This window comes from Heteronotia binoei, chromosome 20 (assembly GCF_032191835.1).
Source record: "Heteronotia binoei isolate CCM8104 ecotype False Entrance Well chromosome 20, APGP_CSIRO_Hbin_v1, whole genome shotgun sequence".
NCBI lineage: Eukaryota > Metazoa > Chordata > Lepidosauria > Squamata > Gekkonidae > Heteronotia > Heteronotia binoei.
In genome coordinates, this window is record NC_083242.1 from 29,292,781 (window position 1) to 29,312,078 (window position 19,298).

The 19,298-nt window shown below is 48.8% G+C and overlaps 1 protein-coding gene across 1 annotated transcript in view; it reads right to left on the minus strand.

Moving 5' to 3' along the window:
- The window catches only part of EIF3B (eukaryotic translation initiation factor 3 subunit B), a 29,551-nt gene extending 10,661 nt beyond the window's left edge, over positions 1-18,890 (minus strand). Inside the window, exons 1-11 of the mRNA XM_060260585.1 lie at positions 18,198-18,890; positions 12,456-12,648; positions 10,357-10,476; positions 10,208-10,265; positions 8,113-8,241; positions 7,230-7,387; positions 4,827-4,958; positions 4,667-4,733; positions 3,120-3,166; positions 1,820-2,030; positions 1,437-1,509 (exon numbers count right to left, since the gene is read on the minus strand). Coding sequence (XP_060116568.1) covers positions 1,437-1,509; positions 1,820-2,030; positions 3,120-3,166; positions 4,667-4,733; positions 4,827-4,958; positions 7,230-7,387; positions 8,113-8,241; positions 10,208-10,265; positions 10,357-10,476; positions 12,456-12,648; positions 18,198-18,789 — 1,780 coding nt within the window. The 5' untranslated portion in view covers positions 18,790-18,890. The remainder of the gene's footprint in view (positions 1-1,436; positions 1,510-1,819; positions 2,031-3,119; positions 3,167-4,666; positions 4,734-4,826; positions 4,959-7,229; positions 7,388-8,112; positions 8,242-10,207; positions 10,266-10,356; positions 10,477-12,455; positions 12,649-18,197) is intronic.
- Between the last annotated feature and the right edge of the window lie 408 nt (positions 18,891-19,298).

The window sequence follows — 19,298 nt, forward strand, 5'->3', positions numbered from 1 at the left end:
CTTGCAACTTACAGATGCCCACTTGAACAACACCTGAACGGCATACTCAAGATTGGTACAGCGCAGACGTTTGTCTCCAGCTTTTGATGCAGTGATTCAGAACAAGAGGTGTCAGCGATCAGAGACTTAAAACAAAATATTGCAAGAGTGCAATGTTTTTTTAAAGAATGTTTTTAAGTTTAAAAAAAAATCTTTAATGGTGTCTGTCTGCGACCTGGCATTACGTTTTATGACACGCATGGGCCGGCCCGACAAAGTCTCATTTATGTCAGATCCATCCCTTATGAGTTCGACACCCCTGGTCTAGTCCTTCTCGAACCATTTACACTGCACTCCCTGAAAACAGTCTACAGCTCTAAAGCCAGCCTTGCTATGCCCATGTTACCAAAGAGCCCTGGGTCTGATGTTCTTCCTGACAGGGATTGGCACAGGCTGGTGACACCGGTTACTAGAGAAGGATGAACCTCCAAAGCTCTTAGGAGAGTCAGAGAGCAGCAAGGGATTCCCCAAAGGGAAGGACGGGGCTCCTTCAGACACAACAAATCCTCCTCCCCCCCCCAAGCCTCTGGGCAGAGCTGCATCTCAATCTGCTCACTGGCAAGTTGCAGGTGTGGAGAGAGAGAGAGAGAAAAACCCGAGAAGGGCTGGGGTAGGTTCGTTACACTGATTGCACTGATTTACAGCAGGGGTTCCCAACCTGTCAGTAACTGGGCCGCCACTCCACCCCCCCACTGCCACCCCTGCTCTTTGCAACGCTGCACTTTGCAGTGCGGTGCTCTATCACCCCGCCCCCCCCCCCCCGGCACGATGAGGCTCGGCTCCCTGCCACCGCCAGGGCCCATCCCCTCCCTTCCTTTCCCCAGCGCTGTGCTGTGCTCCACCACCCCCCTCCTCCACCCACACGATCAGAGGAGGCCTTATCCGCTTCGACAGGGCCTAGGCTGATTCTAAGTTGTTTGAAGAGCAGGCTGGAGGAGGAGTTTTGCCCCTCCCTCACTTCTGGAGGTTAAGGGGATGGGGGAGGTGGGAAGAAAGAAGATTAAGAATTAAAGAAAAGTGGCAGACCTATCTGAAATGGGCAAAGGAAGAAAGGAGAGTGGACATTCAGTGGAAGCTCCAAGTCCTTTGTCCCTGGCTGGAAGAAGAAAAGGATGTATAGACTAAGGGGGGGTGGGTTGGGGGAAAATGTAAAATGGATATTAGAAACCATGTAGAGAAACGGATAATGTATAATAATAATAAAAATATACATTTAAAAAAATAAAAAAAGGGGAGGGGGGAGGAAGCCTCCTTCAGTGCACTATTCGAATAACTTAGAATCAACCCGGGCCCTGTTGAAGCGGTTAGAGCCTCTACTTGGCTACTTGGGGCCAGAAATATTCACCTCACGAGGCTGCTATGAGGACTAAAGGGGAAACAGTACATTTCTCCCTCACCTTTCATTTCCACCACGTCAACTGGAACTTGCTTCTCTCTCATGCGGAATATTTCAAAGTTGGTCACTACACCCTAAAAAAAGGAGAGAGAAAGTGAAAGAAAGCCAATGCTGGATCTTTGACACGTTTTACTGGCCTGCTGGTAGTACCACTCCCCACAGCAAGGCAGGATCCTAGAACGTGTGTCCGACATCTGGAGAGATGGAACCATCAAATGTTCTGATTAGAGCCAGCCGATCCTATTGATGTATCACAGGCAGAGAGCAGCCGAAGCCCAAAGATCTGGCTGGCTGCGGGTGAACTCCAAAGAACAGGTTCACCGAATGCCCAAGGGCAAGGAACACCAAAACGAAACTGGTTACGACAAAGCTTTGATCCTGTACCTGTGTGCCCTTCGGAGTCCTGTCTACTTTTACGCAAAGGTAGTCCCCGTTCTTCTGCCAGTGTAGCTTGCAGTCGACCACGTTGAACAGGTTCCGAACTCTGATCTCCTGCCTGGAGGGCAGCTGCATCAAAGTCACCCTCGCAGGGATGTCCTTGTCCTCAGGCACCCAGAAGGCTATGATGTTGCCACCAGGAGACCAGGAAAAATCTCTGGAGGAGGATGACAAAAACAAACAAGAGCTCTGCTGGTGAGGGTCCATATAGTGCAGCCTCTTGTCTCACACAGTGGCCAACCAGTTCCTCTGGAGGGCCAACAACAGGGCAGAGAGGCCGAGGTCTTCCTCTAATAAGAACATCAGAAGAGACCTGCTGGATCAGCCCAGTGAGGGCCCATTTAGTTCAGCCTCCTGTTTCACACAGTGGCCAGACAGGTCCTCTGGAGGGCCAACAACAGGGCAGAGAGGCTGAGGCCTTCCCCTGATAAGAACATCAGAAGAGCCCTGCTGGATCAGACCAGGGAGGGTCCATCTAGTCCAGCCTCGTCTCACACAGTGGCCAGCCAGTTCCTCTGGAGGGCCAGCAACAGGGCACAGAGGCCGAGGCCTTCCCCTGATAAGAACATCAGAAGAGCCCTGCTTGATCAGGCCAGTGAGGGCCCATTTAGTCCAGCCTCCTGTTTCACACAGTGGCCAACCAGTTCCTCTGGAGGGCCAGCAACATGGCTGAGAGGCCGAGGCCTTCCCCTGACAAGAACATCAGAAGAGCTCTGCAGGATCAGACCAGTGAGGGTCCATCTAGTCCAGCCTCTTGTCTCACACTGGGGCCAACCAGTTCCTCTGGAGGGCCAGCAACATGGCTGAGAGGCCGAGGCCTTCCCCTGAGAAGAACATCAGAAGAGCCCTGCTGGATCAGACCAGGGAGGTTCCATCTAGTCCAGCTTCCTGTCTCACCCAGGTGCCAACCAGTTCCTCTGGGAGGCCAACGACAGGGCAGAGAGGCCAAGGCCTTTGTAAGAACATCAAAAAAGCCCTGCTGGATAAAAACAGTCCAGCACCCTGTCTTACACAGGGCACCCATTCCAGTGGATAAGATGCACCACTTCAACGGGGGGGGGGGGGGGGGGTGTTTAAACACAAGTTCAAAAACCAAACACATCTACACCTGACGTTTTTCCAGAGAAGAAAAAAAAGTTAGGAAATGTTAACAGCAACAGGCTCCACGTCTCAGTGTACATTAAGATCATGTATCAAAGGGATTCAGACCTCAAAGAGGGAGGGGGGAGGAACAAGGCACACTCACTTGATCCCGTTGATTTTCAAACTCTTCTTGTCCAACAGGCCCATCGACTAGGGAGGGAAATACCATCAGATTTATTTAGCACAGCACAAGTTCTTAGCAAACGGCAGAATTCTATCAAGAGCGCAGTTAAGGGTTACTAATTTGACTTACGAAGATTGACAGCTCTCTCTTTTTCACTGGAAAAGGAACTCCACGCCACCTAAAGCATTTCCTACAAGCGCCCGTATTTGCACAGGTGCCACTAAGACAACGGCGCGAACTTTGCCGCCGCACCTCTGCAGGCCCCCCACCGTACATTTTTGCTGGTTGGTTTCTTGAGGAAGTCATGGAAATGCAGACACGGCCCAATAAGGAGGCCGACGGTACCTTTCGAGTGGGATTACTGGAGGGCGATTTTTATGTTTTAGCCTCCAAGTCGCAGCTGACTTACGGCAACCCCGAGGGGATTTCAAAGAACGAGACAGTCAGACGTGATTTGCTACTGCCTGCCTCTGAATTGCAACCCTGGGCTCCCTTGACCTCCTCCCAAGTACGAACCAGAGCCAACCCTGCTCAGCGTCCAAGATCCGATGAGATCTGGCTAGCGTGGGCCACCCGGGTGAGGGCACTGAGAAGGGGCCCGGACCACTACAACAGGGAAGGGGAAACCCATGCACAAGACAACATGGTCACGTTCTCTCGGCTTAGGGAGGGCACTACGCTGGGCATCCGTAACGCCCACAGGAGAACGTGAAGGAGAGAAGACACAGGTGAGAGAGTGGGATGCTTGAACTCCCTTCTCTTTCGTAATCCCCACCCTCATTATTTTTATCCACGTCAAGCTTCCAAGGCAAGAAATAAAGGTGAAAAACTATGAGGGGAGGGAAGGGAAGGGTTAACCACACGGCCGCTACCCCCGCCCCACCCCTCCTCTGCAACTGTGGGTTCACGACTTGCGGTTATGCGGGGAACACTGCTTTCCCCCTGCTATTACTCTATTTCCTGGAACCTTTGAAGAAGAAGAAGAAGATGATATTGGATTTATATCTCGCCCTCCACTCCGAAGAGTCTCAGAGCGGCTCACAATCTCCTTTCCCTTCCTCCCCCACAACAGACACCCTGTGAGGTGGGTGGGGCTGGAGAGGGCTCTCACAGCAGCTGCCCTTTCAAGGACAGAGTCTCAGAGCGGCCTACAATCTCCTTTCCCTTCCTCCCCCACAACAGACACCCTGTGAGGTGGGTGGGGCTGAGAGGGCTCTCACAGCAGCTGCCCTTTCAAGGACAGAGTCTCAGAGTGGCCTACAATCTCCTTTCCCTTCCTCCCCCACAACAGACACCCTGTGAGGTGGGTGGGGTTGGAGAGGGCTCTCACAGCAGCTGCCCTTTCAAGGACAACCTCTGCCAGAGCTATGGCTGCTAGCAGGTGCAAGTGGAGGAGTGGGGAATCAAACCCGGTTCTCCCAGATAAGAGTCCGCACACTTAACCACTACACCAAACTGGCTCTCCTATAGAGCAAGCCAAGCATTTCACAGAACCTTACTGGGATACATCAGCAGGGAAGACTTACGGGCGTTTCGTAGATGCTAAGTGTATCAGGTGTCATTCGAGCAAAGAATTTTCCATCGTGACTCCACCTGAGCAAGTAAAACATTTGAGAAATCAGGTTCTTTGCTTCCCTTTCTTAAAACCAAGGCCTTCAGAATCTACCTCTGTTATCTTAAACTTACTTAAAAATGGGCCAGTGGGCCGAGCTTTCACAGTGGAATCCTCGCTTCTTCTGCCCAGTGAGGATGTCCCATATAATGATGGCTTGAGGATCGTCCTGCGTGTCCATCAGAGGGCTGAAGGTCACCAGGTATCTTCATGTAAAAAAAAAGGATGAGAATCACATGGAGGCAGAAGCTGTGCTTTTATTCCAAGTGTCAAAAACATCTGTGCTTCAAAGACAAGCAGGCAAGATTTATCTTTTGCTGCCTGCATTCCCAGGAGTACGCCTGGCTTTGGTGGAAAATGCAGTCAAGTTTTCAAGGCAAGAAACAGAGACGGCCTGTAACTGCTGCCTCTGCATAGCAACCCCCAAACTTCCTTGCTGCTCTCCCACCCATGTAATAACTACAGCCAGGTGCTTAGCTTCCAAGACTGGGCTAGCCTAGGTTGTCCAAGTCAGGGTAAGGCCAAAAATACATGTTTTCAAATTGCAAGGTTCAATTAAACTGTATTGTCTTGGAGCATTTTTGCGGGCCACCTAAAATCGTGTGGATAGTCCAAGCATAGTCAGCGGACAGGTCCAGAATGCTGACTTGCATGTTTGACCAGAGATGCAGCCTGCGGCTTTATAAACAAGCAGAAATACTCGGTAACAGAAGTCCGCAGGAGATTCTTTTCAGTGAGTCAAGAGATATCCTCGTTGCCACAGCATGACTCGGGAAAAGACGGCTCCTCCGCTGCTTCAGACCACCCTCAACTTGGCCCGAGTAACAAAACACAACTGACGTCACGCTATCCGGTTTCAGAATAGCTGTTCGCAACAGCCCAGGGCAGCGGTCCAGAATGCCAGTTTCATGCTGCGGCCTGGAAACTGTACAGCACCGAAAACAAGCAGCGCAGATGACAGAGGTGAGGGAGCAGCACTGAAAGCTGCAGCCAACCCCTGCTGTAAAAAAGAGGACTCCAGAACCAATAATACTGAAGGCATCGTAACTCAAAAGAAGAAGATCGGAGAAGGGGGATGTTCTGGCTTTACTTCCTTAGCGCATCAAAGTCATCAGCAGGTGAACGAAACTACAGGCTGCCTGGTGGGAATCAGCATCAAGAGCTTAACCATAAGCCTGTCTTTCTCCTAAAGATAAGACCCCCAAGGAGAGTAATGTGTCCAACAAAGACCCCCAAACCATGAAAAGGAAGAATGCAAACAATAAAAACACACAGCCAAGTGATTATCAACCACCAGTAATCGTGGCCACACAAACACCAAACAAAGCAATGTATTTGCTGATTTACTGCCCTGGATTCATACATTCCAGTTTTAAACCAGCCCCGGTTTCTCCGTGACTGATACGAGAGGTGTCAGGAGGCTGCAAGCAAGGGCAAAAGAAGAAGAAGAAGATATTGGATTTATACCCCGCCCTCCACTCCGAAGAGTCTCAGAGCGGCTCACAATCTCCTCTCCCTTCCTCCCCCACAACAGACACCTTGTGAGGTAGATGAAGATATTGGATTTATATCCCGCCCTCCACTCCGAAGAGTCTCAGAGCAGCTCACAATCTCCTTTCCCTTCCTCCCCCACAACAGACACCCTGTGAGGTAGATGAAGATATTGGATTTATATCCCGCCCTCCACTCCGAAGAGTCTCAGAGCAGCTCACAATCTCCTTTCCCTTCCTCCCCCACAACAGACACCCTGTGAGGTAGATGAAGATATTGGATTTATATCCCGCCCTCCACTCCGAAGAGTCTCAGAGCGGCTCACAATCTCCTTTCCCTTCCTCCCCCACAACAGACACCCTGTGAGGTGGGTGGGGCTGAGAGGGCTCTCACAGCAGCTGCCCTTTCAAGGACAACCTCTGCCAGAGCTATGGCTGACCCAAGGCCATTCCAGCAGCTGTTAAGTGGAGGAGTGGGGAATCAAACCCGGTTCTCCCAGATAAGAGTCTGCACACTTAACCACTACACCAAACAAAAAGAGAACCCTTTCCCTTTGATACAGAAGCCTAGGTTATAAACCAATGAAGTTTCCTTCAGTTTCCTTCAGAGAGGGAACTCAAATGTTCTCCAACAACTCTTTAAAGAGGCTCTCTCTCTCACACACAAACACACAGCCATATGATTCATCGAAGGTGTTTCCAGCACAACAAGGCGGCAGTTGTTGAAATGCAGAATACAACTCACCACTCCCAAGTTCTGAGGATTACAACAAACTGAACGCACGGATACCTAATGGCGACCAAGCAAATTCAAGTTCTCCCTCCTCTACCGTGGAGCTGAAATCTTGCACAAATTTAACTGAACGAGAAATGGTTACAGCTTCAAGCGGCAAACAAAGCTCAATATCTGAACTGAGCAAAAGTCAAAGACAACACGTGGCACGTGCCCACCTACTGAACAATATTTCAAGCCGTTTCTGAGAATACCTTTCGCAAGGCGAGAAGTCAATGAGCTGGACCCCCTGGTGGCTAAACTTCTGGATCTGCTTGAATTTCTCTCCGCCCCACAAAGCAATGCCCTTCTGATGGAATGTAGCCAGGTAGGTACCCTTCGGAGACCAGCGTACGTAAGTTTCTGTCCATCGCTAGATGAGGGTGGGGGTGGGCGGTGGAAAGAACATACGTTATATCTCAAACTAGATCTCATCGCATTTACCGTATTTTGCTAAGTCTCAGACGTCATAGCTTGCTTCTGGCTGCGAACTACGGACGAGCCTTGTCAAGAGACCTCTCGCTTTTTTAACTTACTTCCCGGCATCTAATGTACCTCTGAACTTTGCTACTCAAGAAAACATCTGGGAATATTCAAAGCCGTTATTTTAAATACCACACTACTTGTTCTTATCATCAAATACCTATTATTATTTAGCAGTGGGTTTTGTAAGCCGATTAATTTTACATTCTACTTTTCTGCCAATCAGCTTGCATTGTAAAGAGAGTTATTTTTTTTTTAAATCATTTGCTGGCAGAGATGGCCAGGAATTCACTCAAATTATATATGAGGCAATCCTCAGTGGACTTATACCCTTCCAAGGACTGCATTCTAAACCCTCCCCCCTCACACACTGAAGAATTAAGCCATTTGTAATGCATATTTGTGACACTCTGTGTATTTGTCCTGAGCATGTGAAATATTTTCACAAACAAAACTAGTGAACTCTAATGGTGTCTGTCAAGGTATTCTTGACAGCTGTGCCAAACCACACACCAAAGCAACTGAATATTTTAAATCAGGTTACAAATTGGATCCCTTTGCTTTTTCAGACACAGTACAAAACTACATGTACAGAAAATCCCAAGAGGCACTCACAGGTCTTTCTTCTATCACCACCGGCTCCTTGACATCATTCCAGTAAATAGAGGTTCTGTCTCCCGATTCAAAGATCACGCTGTACTGATCCCTACAGTCTGGGTCCTCCAACCAGTAGCGCAAATTGCCCTGTGGGGATGGGGAATCGTAAGAGAGGAGGGAGAGAAGACCAAACAGAGTGTCACGCAATGCATTCAGAAGACCATTCTGGAGGGCAAGAATTGCTTTTTTATTTTATTATATTTATATCCCACCCTCCCCTTTTCCCTCTTTGTATCTCCCAAGACCAGTTAGAGCAAAATACAAACATTAAAACCTTTGGGATTTTACATTTTTGGCTCATTGCAGTGAATTATCTGACGCAGGCTGACATCCCACCCATTTATTTATTTCTTTAAATCAAATTTATATCCCGCCCTCCCCTAACGGGCTCAGGGTGGCTAACAACAGTTAAAAAGCACATAGAACATTAAAGACAATATACAGTAAAATCAATTCCACACATTTTAACCATAAAATCCAAGGTGCGTGTCGATGTTTCTGAATATCTAGCGGGATTGAATCCAGTGGGACTGTCAGCGCTGTGGGACATTTGCTACCTCCCCATAACTGTTGAAGGCAAGCTTGAACAGTTTGGTCTTACAGGCCCGGCGGAACTGTGGCAGGTCCCGCAGGACCATGACAGCCCCAGTTGAGTTTTGTGAAATATCTAAGAACTGCAAAGATAACACCAGAGAATGCCGGGACCTACAACAAAACCCTTCATGGCCCTCTTATTTACGAGACTGGCTTTCTCTCTATGCTCCAACGTGAAAACTTTGTTCAGGTCATCGACTGCGTCAGCAGGGTCTTCTGGAGACGCCAACCCGCAAATGGGCATAATCAGCAACCAGGTGCTTTCTCCGTTGTGACTCCTGCCTTGTGGAATGGCCAGTCTGAGGAAGTCAGGAAAGCCTTGCAAAACTGAACTATTCAAGAGGGCTTTTCTGAGCAGTTAATAGGGGCGCACTGCAGAAAATGGTTTCACAAACTTGCTCGGAGAAATTATTGGGACTGTGGTCTGTACCGCTGAGCGTAGGATCCTGTAATTTCTGCACTACTTAATATGTCATATGGATATTTATTCTATTCTTCAGGGTGGTTCCAGACGTCTAAAATCCCAATGCACTGGGTTACTGAATGTGCCATTTTGTTCATCATACTGACTCACTATGCGTAATGCGTCTCAAGTCCCTATGAGAAAGGCAGAGTGCAAATAAACTCAATAAAATGTTTTGTCTGACATTATTAACATGCACCAAAACTTCACATGCTTGCTAAGATACCTGGCTTTTAAACCTTCTGCATGTAGCCGTACTTCACCGTTTGTACCCTTCACCCATGCTGTTGTGTTCTTAACCACAACAGCAACAAACGTCAAATAAACAAATGGACGTTATAAAAGGAAAACCTGGGACACTCAGAAACATTAGCTACCATACCATAGACCTTTACTGGCATTAATACAAGAATACAGTATACTTTAAAACCAACAGTGACACTACAGAATATAATAAAACCTTAAAAAACCAGCAAAAGTTAAATGACGTAAAATAGCAGTTAGGCTATGCATGAGTAAAAGCCTCTCTGATTTGGATCGCAACCTGTAAAAAGCAAGCAACGTGAGCAGTGACAAAGTTGTGATTCCCGTGGAGTAAAAAACGAACCTTGGCCTTGTCAGAAAGGTCTTGATGGTCAGAAAGCAGTGCATCTAGATATCTTGCACGCGGACTGCTATAAAAAGGGCAGTCCAAAAGAACACGAGGGACCGTTTCGATGACTCCTTGACTACAAGGGCATCGTCTAAGATTGCGGGGGAAACATTAGCTATGTCCCGTGGGGGTCGCCCATAGCCCATGTATTATACATTACCAACTGCAATCACCCTATGACATAGGCCCTTCCTTAACCTACTTTGGCAGAAGCACACAGCAAGTCCCCGACCCTACCCCAGCCACAAATGTAGCATAAAAGCTAAGAATTGCCTCTCTCGGTAGATACAGAGGAGACTCTGAGACAAGCCTTACACACCATGAACACACTTTTAAAGACTCACCAGATCTTTAAAGGGCTGTTTCTCAGGGATGTCCCAGTCATCGCTGATGTTCATGTATCTGCAAGAGTGGATAATTCAGTTATACAGTCTGGCATTTGAATGGCCAGAGAGATGGTGTCCGGGCGGAAGGTGAGGACGAACGTACTCACTTGTCAAAGTCAGTGAAGAGGTTGACCCTGAAGGTGTGCTGTTTGTCCAGCTTGTAGCCATCAGCATTTTTCACAGCATCCAGAGCGTGGGTGGGAGACGTATATTCCAGGAAAATATACCTGCCGCAAAAAAATGCAATCAAGCACTGGATGCCATTCAAGATAGTAATACCTGGACACGGTGATGGATTAAACCAAAGACCAAATGCTAATGCCATGAACTGAAAAGGCAGTGGTTGGCGTTTGCCCTCGCTCAAACTCCACCGCAATCTCTCCATGCTCCCAGCTTCTTTAGCACCCTGCCCCTCAAAGCCACAGAGAGAGAAAAAGCCAGTCTTAAGAATGGAGAGACACTTAGGAGGTATACCGTGGAGGGGCTCAGGACACACGGCTGCATAAAGCATCAATAGATTATACTGGCAGGCGCCTCTGGAAATTGTTGCAATACATCTCTGGCAGTGAAAAGTGCCATGAAGTCAAAGTTGACTTAAGGTGACCTCCATAGGGTTTTTTTCAAGGCAAGAAATGAACAGATGAGGTTTGCCATTGCCTGTCTCTTTACAGCAACCCCCGACTTCCAAGACCAGGTGAGATTGCCAACAGGTGAAAAAAGCCAACTGTTCAAAAACAAAACCGTTTGCCACATAAGACCATTATCAAAAACAAAACCATTTGCCATACAAGAACGTTATCTTGAGAGCCAGTTTGGTGTAGTGGTTAAGTGTGCAGATTCTTATCTGGGAGAACCAGGTTTGAGTCCCCACTCCTCCACTTGCAGTTGCAGGAATGGCCTTGGGTTAATCATAGCTATCGCAGGAGTTGTCCTTGAAAGGGCAGCTTCTGGGAGAGCCCTCTCAGTCCCACCCACCTCACAGGTTGTCTGTTGTGTGGGGAGAAGATATAGGACAGGGGTGGCCAACGGTAGCTCTCCTGAAGTTTTTTTTTTGTCTACAACTCCCATCAGCCCCAGCCATTGGCCATGCTGGCTGGGGCTGATGGGATTTGTAGGGGGGAAAAAACCATCTGGAGAGCTACCGTTGGTCACCCCTGATATAGGAGATTGTAAGCCGCTCTGAGTCTCTGATTCAGAGAGAAGGGTCGGGTATAAATCTGCAGTCTTCTTCCTCTTCTTCTCAGCCCCACCCACCTCACAGGGTGTCTGTTGTGGGGGGAGAAGATATAGGAGATTGTAAGCTGCTCTGTATCTCTGATTCAGAGAGAAGGGCGGGGTATAAATCTGCAGTCTTCTTCCTCTTCTTCTCAGCCCCACCCACCTCACAGGGTGTCTGTTGTGGGGGGAGAAGATATAGGAAATTGTAAGCCGCTCTGAGTCTCTGATTCAGAGAGAAGGGGGGGTATAAATCTGCAGTCTTCTTCCTCTTCTTCACAGCCCCACCCACCTCACAGGGTGTCTTTTGTGGGGGGAGAAGATACAGGAGATTGTAAACCGCTCTGAATCTCTGATTCAGAGAGAAGGGGGGGTATAAATCTGTAGCCGTCTTCTTTTTGCCTTCTGTGCAAGCTACTGGGCACTCTTAGGAAGAGGAATGGAGAGAAGGCAAGGGAGAAACCAGCTTTGAAATGCCAGAGCGAAGAACAGAACTTAACAGCTATTTCAACACATGGGATGTGGGAAGGGGGGAAATCAGGCAAGCTCTGCAGTTGTCCGCCTAATGGCAGAAGCCAGGCTGAACTTATTCTTCTGGCTCATGCCAGAAGGGAGGGGTCAAGTTTCACCCCAGCTCTTAAGCCTTCCGGCCAGTAACAGCAAACAAGTTTAGCCGCCTAAAACCTCAGTTTTAGCGGGCGGGTGGGTAATCTCATTTTAGAAACAGAATCACACTAATTTGAACACTCTATCCTTATACAGCATGCCCCTTCCCTAGGCTTATCTAATTAATCTGCTTTTTCCCGCTCCATTCCCGCAGTCTTTCATAATGGATGCCAAGAATTCAAGACCGGCAGGCTTTGTGATGGCCAGTCAGTCCACAGCTGTTATGTCAGCAACGTAATTCTTCCAGTAACCGAAATTTCACAGTGTCAGAACAACATTTACCAGCAGAAGTCCCAACTTTTGTTTTGCATCCTCATGTACCCACCCTTTTGTCTGCCCATCAGATTCCGGGTAAAATTCATTGGTGATTTTCCCGAACTTGGAGAAAATCTTATGGATAACATTCTTCAGCTTCTCGAGACGGTCTGGCCCAACCTGGGGAACGTTGTCCACGACAATCACGGAATCGATTCCGTCTGCTTCCTGAGGACGCTCTTGCAGAATGTCTCCAAGCAACTCTGTGAAAAATGGAGAAGGAAATATGTTGGCACGCAGAGTTTTGGGAAGGACAACCATGCCACTATATTTCAAGACAGAAATTAACCACCTCTGTTAGACTTACCCGTATTTTTCGGTCCATAGGACGCACCGGACCATAAGACGCAGGTGCCTGGCTGGGAGACAAGCGGCGACTCCCTCCGCCTCCACCGCAAACCCAGCACTTCGCAGGGAGCGATCTCGCCACTTGTCTCCCAGCCAGGCATGCAGGCGCGGGGGAAGCACGCCTGGCTGGGAGACAAGCGGCGAGATCGCTCCCTGCGAAGTGCTGGGTTGGCGATGGGGGCGGAGGGAGCGATCTCGCCACTTGTCTCCTGGGGGCTGCAGGCCCCTCCCCCCCTCATCTTTTAGTATTCAGACCATAAGACGCACGCACTCCCCCCCCCACTTTTTTTGGGGGGGGGGGAGTGCATCTTATGGTCCGAAAAATACGGTATCTTCTGATACTAAGCAGATGGACTTTGTATGTTACCATGGAACTTAGCTTGCTACAGCTTCGGGATATTGCATAAATACAGCACAGACTAAATTTCTTACAGGACTTTCCTTAACATCATACCCTAGCTTGCTGCGCATACGGCTTGGCTCCCTCGCTGATTTCTGTGGAAACGGTGCAGCATTCTGCTAGTGAATTAAGTCCTGGGGTCAAGTACCCATATGTGCCTGGCCACACGCCTATCCCCGAAGCACCCCCAGCCCAACGGTTTCAAGTCATGACTGCATCAACAGCCACCACGGCAGACTCAGTAGTTGGAGCATTACACCAGAACACAAAAGACTAGAGCACAAATTCTAAGTCAGCTGTGAGAATATCCTGTGGCCAATCATGCCCCCTATCTACCGTAACTCACAAGGCCGTGGAGGCAGAAAGTTCTGGTGGGAATGAAAATAGAAAGGCAGAACTGGCACCCACCACGATGCTGAGCTATTCTCCCCTCATGGCACTGCTATGCCAGGGGACTTAACGATGACTCCCATGTTTTGCTGCCCTCATGGATACCTGCCACAGCCTTAAAAAAAAAAAATCACACAGTACGCCGTCTGAGTTGAAGGCTTCGTACTTTGAAGCATTGTTATAATTAGATATATAGCTGTTCCAAGTACTCCGATTACACCAGTATAACAAGTTTTCCCTGCTTTCAAAGACACATTTGGTTTAATCACTCAGCAAATGCAGACACCTGCATGTCTTCATCCACTAGATCTGTTAACTTCATCTGTCCTCGCAATAATAACATTCCTCTTTTGGATGCTAATAACAAAGACACTGCTTGGAATCTCTGGATTGTTAAAAGTACACAATACTCCCAAGATGTCATTTTATACAGTTATAGCTTGAAAGCTACTTTTTACTAAGACAATATTTAATATCCAGGTACTCGAGTTAGTTAATAATCAGGTACTACAAACTTCCAAGTGCAAAATTTACTGCACGAGTTAAACAAAATAAGCTGCTGCATCAGAATATGGCAGAACTGTGCGGTAAAAGGTTGTGAAATATCGTGCCTGCAGAACTGTGCTGTAAAATGTTGCTATATGCTGTCCGCTTCTGAGGGTGAACTGGCTTGTATTCGTCCTCTTTGAGAACGCAAGACTGGGAAACAAACTCACATGCCAGTTTAACTGTCAGGAGTTGCTTTACTCATCCAAGATATCGACTTGAATTTGGAATGAAATGAAGACTTGCACGTAAGATATATAATAAGCACTTTATTTCATAGGACTAGCACAAAACACTTTGTATTGGCACTTAAATCCTTGTTGGGATATGAACTGTATAGAGAAGACCTAAGCCGCAAATGGAAACTGGCAAGATTCTGTTTATGATGTTGTTTCATCACAGTTTGGTGTAGTGGTTTAAGTGAGTGGACTCTTATCTGGGAGAACCAAGTTTGATTCCCCGCTCCTCCACTTGCAGCTGCTGGAATGGCCTTGGGTCAGCCATAGCTCTGGCAGAGGTTGTCCTTGAAAGGGCAACTGCTGCGAGAGCCCTCTCAGCCCCACCCACCTCACAGGGTGTCTGTTGTGGGGGAAGAAGACATGGGAGATTGTAAGCCGCTCTGAGTCTCTGATTCAGAGAGAAGGGCGGGGTATAAATCTGCAATTATTCTTCTTCTTTATTGACGGATTTACTCTGCTTATAATATTGTACTTTCTCAAGTGATTTTCCCATTGCGTCTCAAATATATAGTGAATATATATTAACACAATTAAGTAATTTTTCCACGTTCCTTTTCTTCAAAATATGGCAGAGCTAGTCAAACACATTCTGGCAGGGGAAAAACACTCCAGAGAGCCAAAAGCAGAAAGAGGATGTCCTATTACATCCTCTAGCTGTATTTTAACTCGCAAGCTTAATTCCAGAGACTTTAAAGTTGTTTCTATCCTTAGGCAATGTTTAGACACCTCTCTTCTGAGCTAAAGGATCCATGTGTTCCCCTGCAGTTCATGCACCAGAGGACAACACTGGATAGGAGATCCTTAACTCCACAATGTAGATAACTTCGATTTCAAGATGTAACTTGAAAAGAGCAAGGTCAAGAGACTTATATTCATATATATTGTCAAAGGCCCATAAATATTAATGTGGTTAACCAGCTGTCTGTATGTGCTCACCTACCAGCCCCCTTCTCATCTCACAAATCCTTCAGCGTGCACAAGGAAGAAGCAGGCAGCTTGGGGTATGGCAAAAAGCTTCTCCAAACCCTAAAGGACAAATGACACCTTGGAGGTGGGAATGTGTTTCTTGCCTCACGACTGAGCACATTTGCCTCTGATGACTAGATTTACGGGCCGCTGGATATCACTGCAATTCAGCAAAATCACTATACAGAACCATATGTTAGATCAAGCATAGCGTGAAAATAGCCAAGTTTCTTCATACTAAAAAACTCAATATAGACCATCTCAACTTGTTTCCACTAAAAACTTAGATCCCACTCCCTGGGTTGGCCATAATATGTCCCTGCTTTTCCATTATAAAGAATACCGGAGCCATTTTGCTATAAAAAAGGGTATCCTTTAACCACCACAATGGGAAGCCAAGCAACCTTCTCTAGCTAAAGTTGTTTGATTGCAATAACTAATAAACACCATTCATGACTGTCTTATGGAATTCATTCAAAACTCTCACCCACAGAGATGGCAAAAATGCTTTCTTAAAGAAAAAGCACTTTTAAGTTCATATAACCTCGGGGTAAAACATGTTGGGAATACTGCCCCCTCCCCAGACAGAACATTCTGTAGGATACTAAACACATGGCCCAAGTTTTGGAATTGTGAGAAGAAATGTTAAAAGATGCTACTTCAGTAAGGCTGATCAGCACGAGGGTTGGAGCATTAGACAATTGTGGAGGCCTTCAGAACATCACAAGAACCCTGCTGAAGCAGAACACTGGTCTATCAAGTCCAGCATCCTGTCTCACACAGTGGCCAGCCAGTTCCTCTAGTCTAGACAGCCATCAAAACCGAGGCCATCCCCTGATGTTGCCTCCAGGGTCTGGAATTCAGAGATTTACTGCTTCTGAACATGGAGGCTCAAATAACCTGCCAGAAACTTTGGAACGATCTTGGGATGCACTCTCACAGCCAATCCTCGATATAGGAATGGAAAACACCTACACCCACTCAAGATTCCTGACTGGTGACCCCCCATCCAACGTGCATTTAGCTTGAGCAGAGAGTGCTAATGAGTAGGACCCCTGGCCTATCAAAGACAGCAGTGCCAACTTAGACTGACAGAGGCTCTCCAGAAGACTTTCACATCACCTACTGCCTGGCCGTTCCAACTGGAAACTGAATCATAGATCTTATGTCCCAAGCGAATGCTCTAACCACTGAATCCACACCTTTAATGCAAACCCACTCTTTTGCACTGGGCAGCCACGAGTGATGTGCTGCAGCAGATAACATGTCATGCTACAATTAGAATTCATATCCCCTCCTTCCCTCCCTGAAACATGCCTGCATGATTTTGGGTCTGCCACTCTTTGGCTCTCTCCCAGTCTGGCCTGCTTCACAGGGATGTTTTCAGAATTAAGTAGGAGACATCTCTTATTGGCTTTGGGTTAGCCATCCTCTCAGGCTGGCCTACATCACATAGCGTTGTCAAAAGAATAAAGGACAGGAGACCCATGCATCCTACTGAGTGACTTTGGCTCAGCTACTCTCCCAGCCTGGCCTACCACACAGGGTTGTTGAAATATACTGAGAATTTAGGTTAACCAGTCACTCTTTCAGCCTGGCCCACCTGCCCAAGCTGTCATCAAAATAATTGAAAAGAGACTCATTGGGTCAGCCACATCTCAATCTGGCCTGCTTCAAAAGGTTGCCATGAGAATAAAAAGGCTGATCCACGAACCTCACTGGCTTTGGGGAAGCCGCTCCCACATTCCAGCCAAACTCAAAGAGGTGCTGCAAGACCAAAAGAGAGGAAACCCAGGAGTCTTAATGAGAGCCGCTCGTCCTTATTGAACGACTTCCAGTTAGCCTCTTTCTCTCCCCTGATCAGTCTGGCCTTCCTTGCAGGGTCGTTGTGAAAGTAAGATGGAAAACACCCCCCCCCCCACGTACCTTACTGAATGACTTTGGGTCAGTCACTCTTTCAAACCCTGACCTACCTCACAGAACTGTCACAAGAACAAGAGACCCATGAACCTTACTGAATGACTTTGAGTCAGCCCTTCCTACCTCACAGGACTGTTGTTAAAGTAAGCTCAAGAGAAGTACGCTTACGGAGCAACATTCGGTCAGTTCCCCTATCAACCCTGGCCTACCATGCAGGGCTGTCAGCAGAGGAGATCCAGAAACCTTTCAGTCAGCACCTCCCTCCCTCTCAGCCTGGCCTCCCTCACAGGGTTGTTGAGAAACCAAGCCAAATGAAAATCCCACAGCCAGGGATGGCAAAACTTGCTTGACATAAGAGCAACACAGAATAAATGCCGCAAGACATGAATCTGAGATGTCTGGGGAGGAGAGGTGGAAAGAAATCAAAATTAACTTTAAGCGCATTCTCCAAGCCGCCAGCTGATTTGGCTAGGCTTGAAGAAGTGCTTTAAAGAGGCAAATGACCTCTCCAAGCTGGCCAACGGGGTTATGGGGGGCTTCGAGAGCCACACAATACATGCGAGAGGGCCACACGAGGCCCCTGAGTTTGGCCACCCCTGCCCACAACCCTTCCCCAGGGGTGACTTTGGCCAATGGAAGGGCCAAACTTGCTTGACGTACAATAAATATCACGTCTGACAGCCGCAAGACACGAACATCGGATATTTGAGAGGGAAACAGACGGGGGGAGAGGTGGGGGAAAAAAAGCAACTTTAACTTTGCATGTATTTTCCAAGCTGGACGACGGGGGCTTCGTAGACCCACGCCTGCGTGAAAGAGCCGCAGTCCGGCCAGCCACCCCTGCCCACCCAGCCACCCTTCCTGTGGCGTCACTTCGGGTCCTCCCTTCCGACTCCGGCGGCCTACCCCGCAGGGCCGTCGTGACCAAAGAGAGGCCCCGCACCTTCATCGTCGATGTCGTCCTCGAAGCCCTCGGGGTCGCTGAAGGAGACGCCCTCGTCCTCTTCTTCGTCCTCCTCCTCCTCCTTGGGGGGCTTCTCCTCCTTGTCGGAGCCCTCCTCCTCCTCCTTTTCTTCCTCCCCCTCCTCCTCTTTTTCCTCCTCCCCCTTTTCCTCTTTTTCTTCCTCCCCCTCCTCCTCTTTTTCCTCCTCCCTCTCCTCCTCTTTTTCTTCCTCCCCCTCCTCCTCTTTTTCTTCCTCCCCCTCCTCCTCGGCCGAGGCCTTCAGCCCGGGGCTGGGCGTCTCCTCGCGGGCCGGCGGCTTCTCCTCGGCGGGCTCCTCGGGAGCAGGGGGCGGCGACGGGGACGAGGAAGGCGGCGAAGGGGTCTCCTTCTCCTTCAGCGCAGCGGGCTCCTCCGCCTCCTTGGCGCCTTTTTCCTCCTCCTCCTCCTCCTCCAGCGCTACATCAGGCTCCCCCGGACAGGGCCCGTCCAGCTGCTCGGCCACCGGCTCCTCGCCCCGGCCTCCCTCCGCGGCCCTGGAGGGGGAGCCGGGCTCCGAGGCCGCCGCCGCCGGGCTCTCCTCAGCCTCCTGCATGGGAAACGGGCGTCGAAAGGGGGACGGGGAGGGGGTCTCCGTGAGGGGCACGCACGCGCAAAGCGAGCCAGGCGCTGCTCGGACTACCGGGCCATGTGCGCGAGACTGCCGGCGGCGGGTCTCGCGAGAGGACGCCTCTGGAAACAGACGGGAGGGAGGGGGGTTTTGAAAGGGGGGGCCTCCCCTGCCTCTCCACCGCTACGATTAAAGGCCGATGTCTGGGATGGGAAGGATGGGTTTGTGTTTTCCTGTTGCTGCGGAGGAAGGAGAAAGGCATCCGAGGTTTTAGAAGGGGTCGGCTGTGTTGTAACTCTTTTTTGCCTCCCCCCACTCTCTGGGTTCTTTTTGGTTGGGTCCAAGATGGAGGGTGGCACGCCCTAAGGTTGAACCATCACAGAGGGGGTGAAACACACACACACACACATATATATATATAAAAGAATGGCGATGCTTCGTTTTTTTGCATCTCGCTGTTTCCTATTTATACTTTTTAAAAGGTAGCTAAGGTT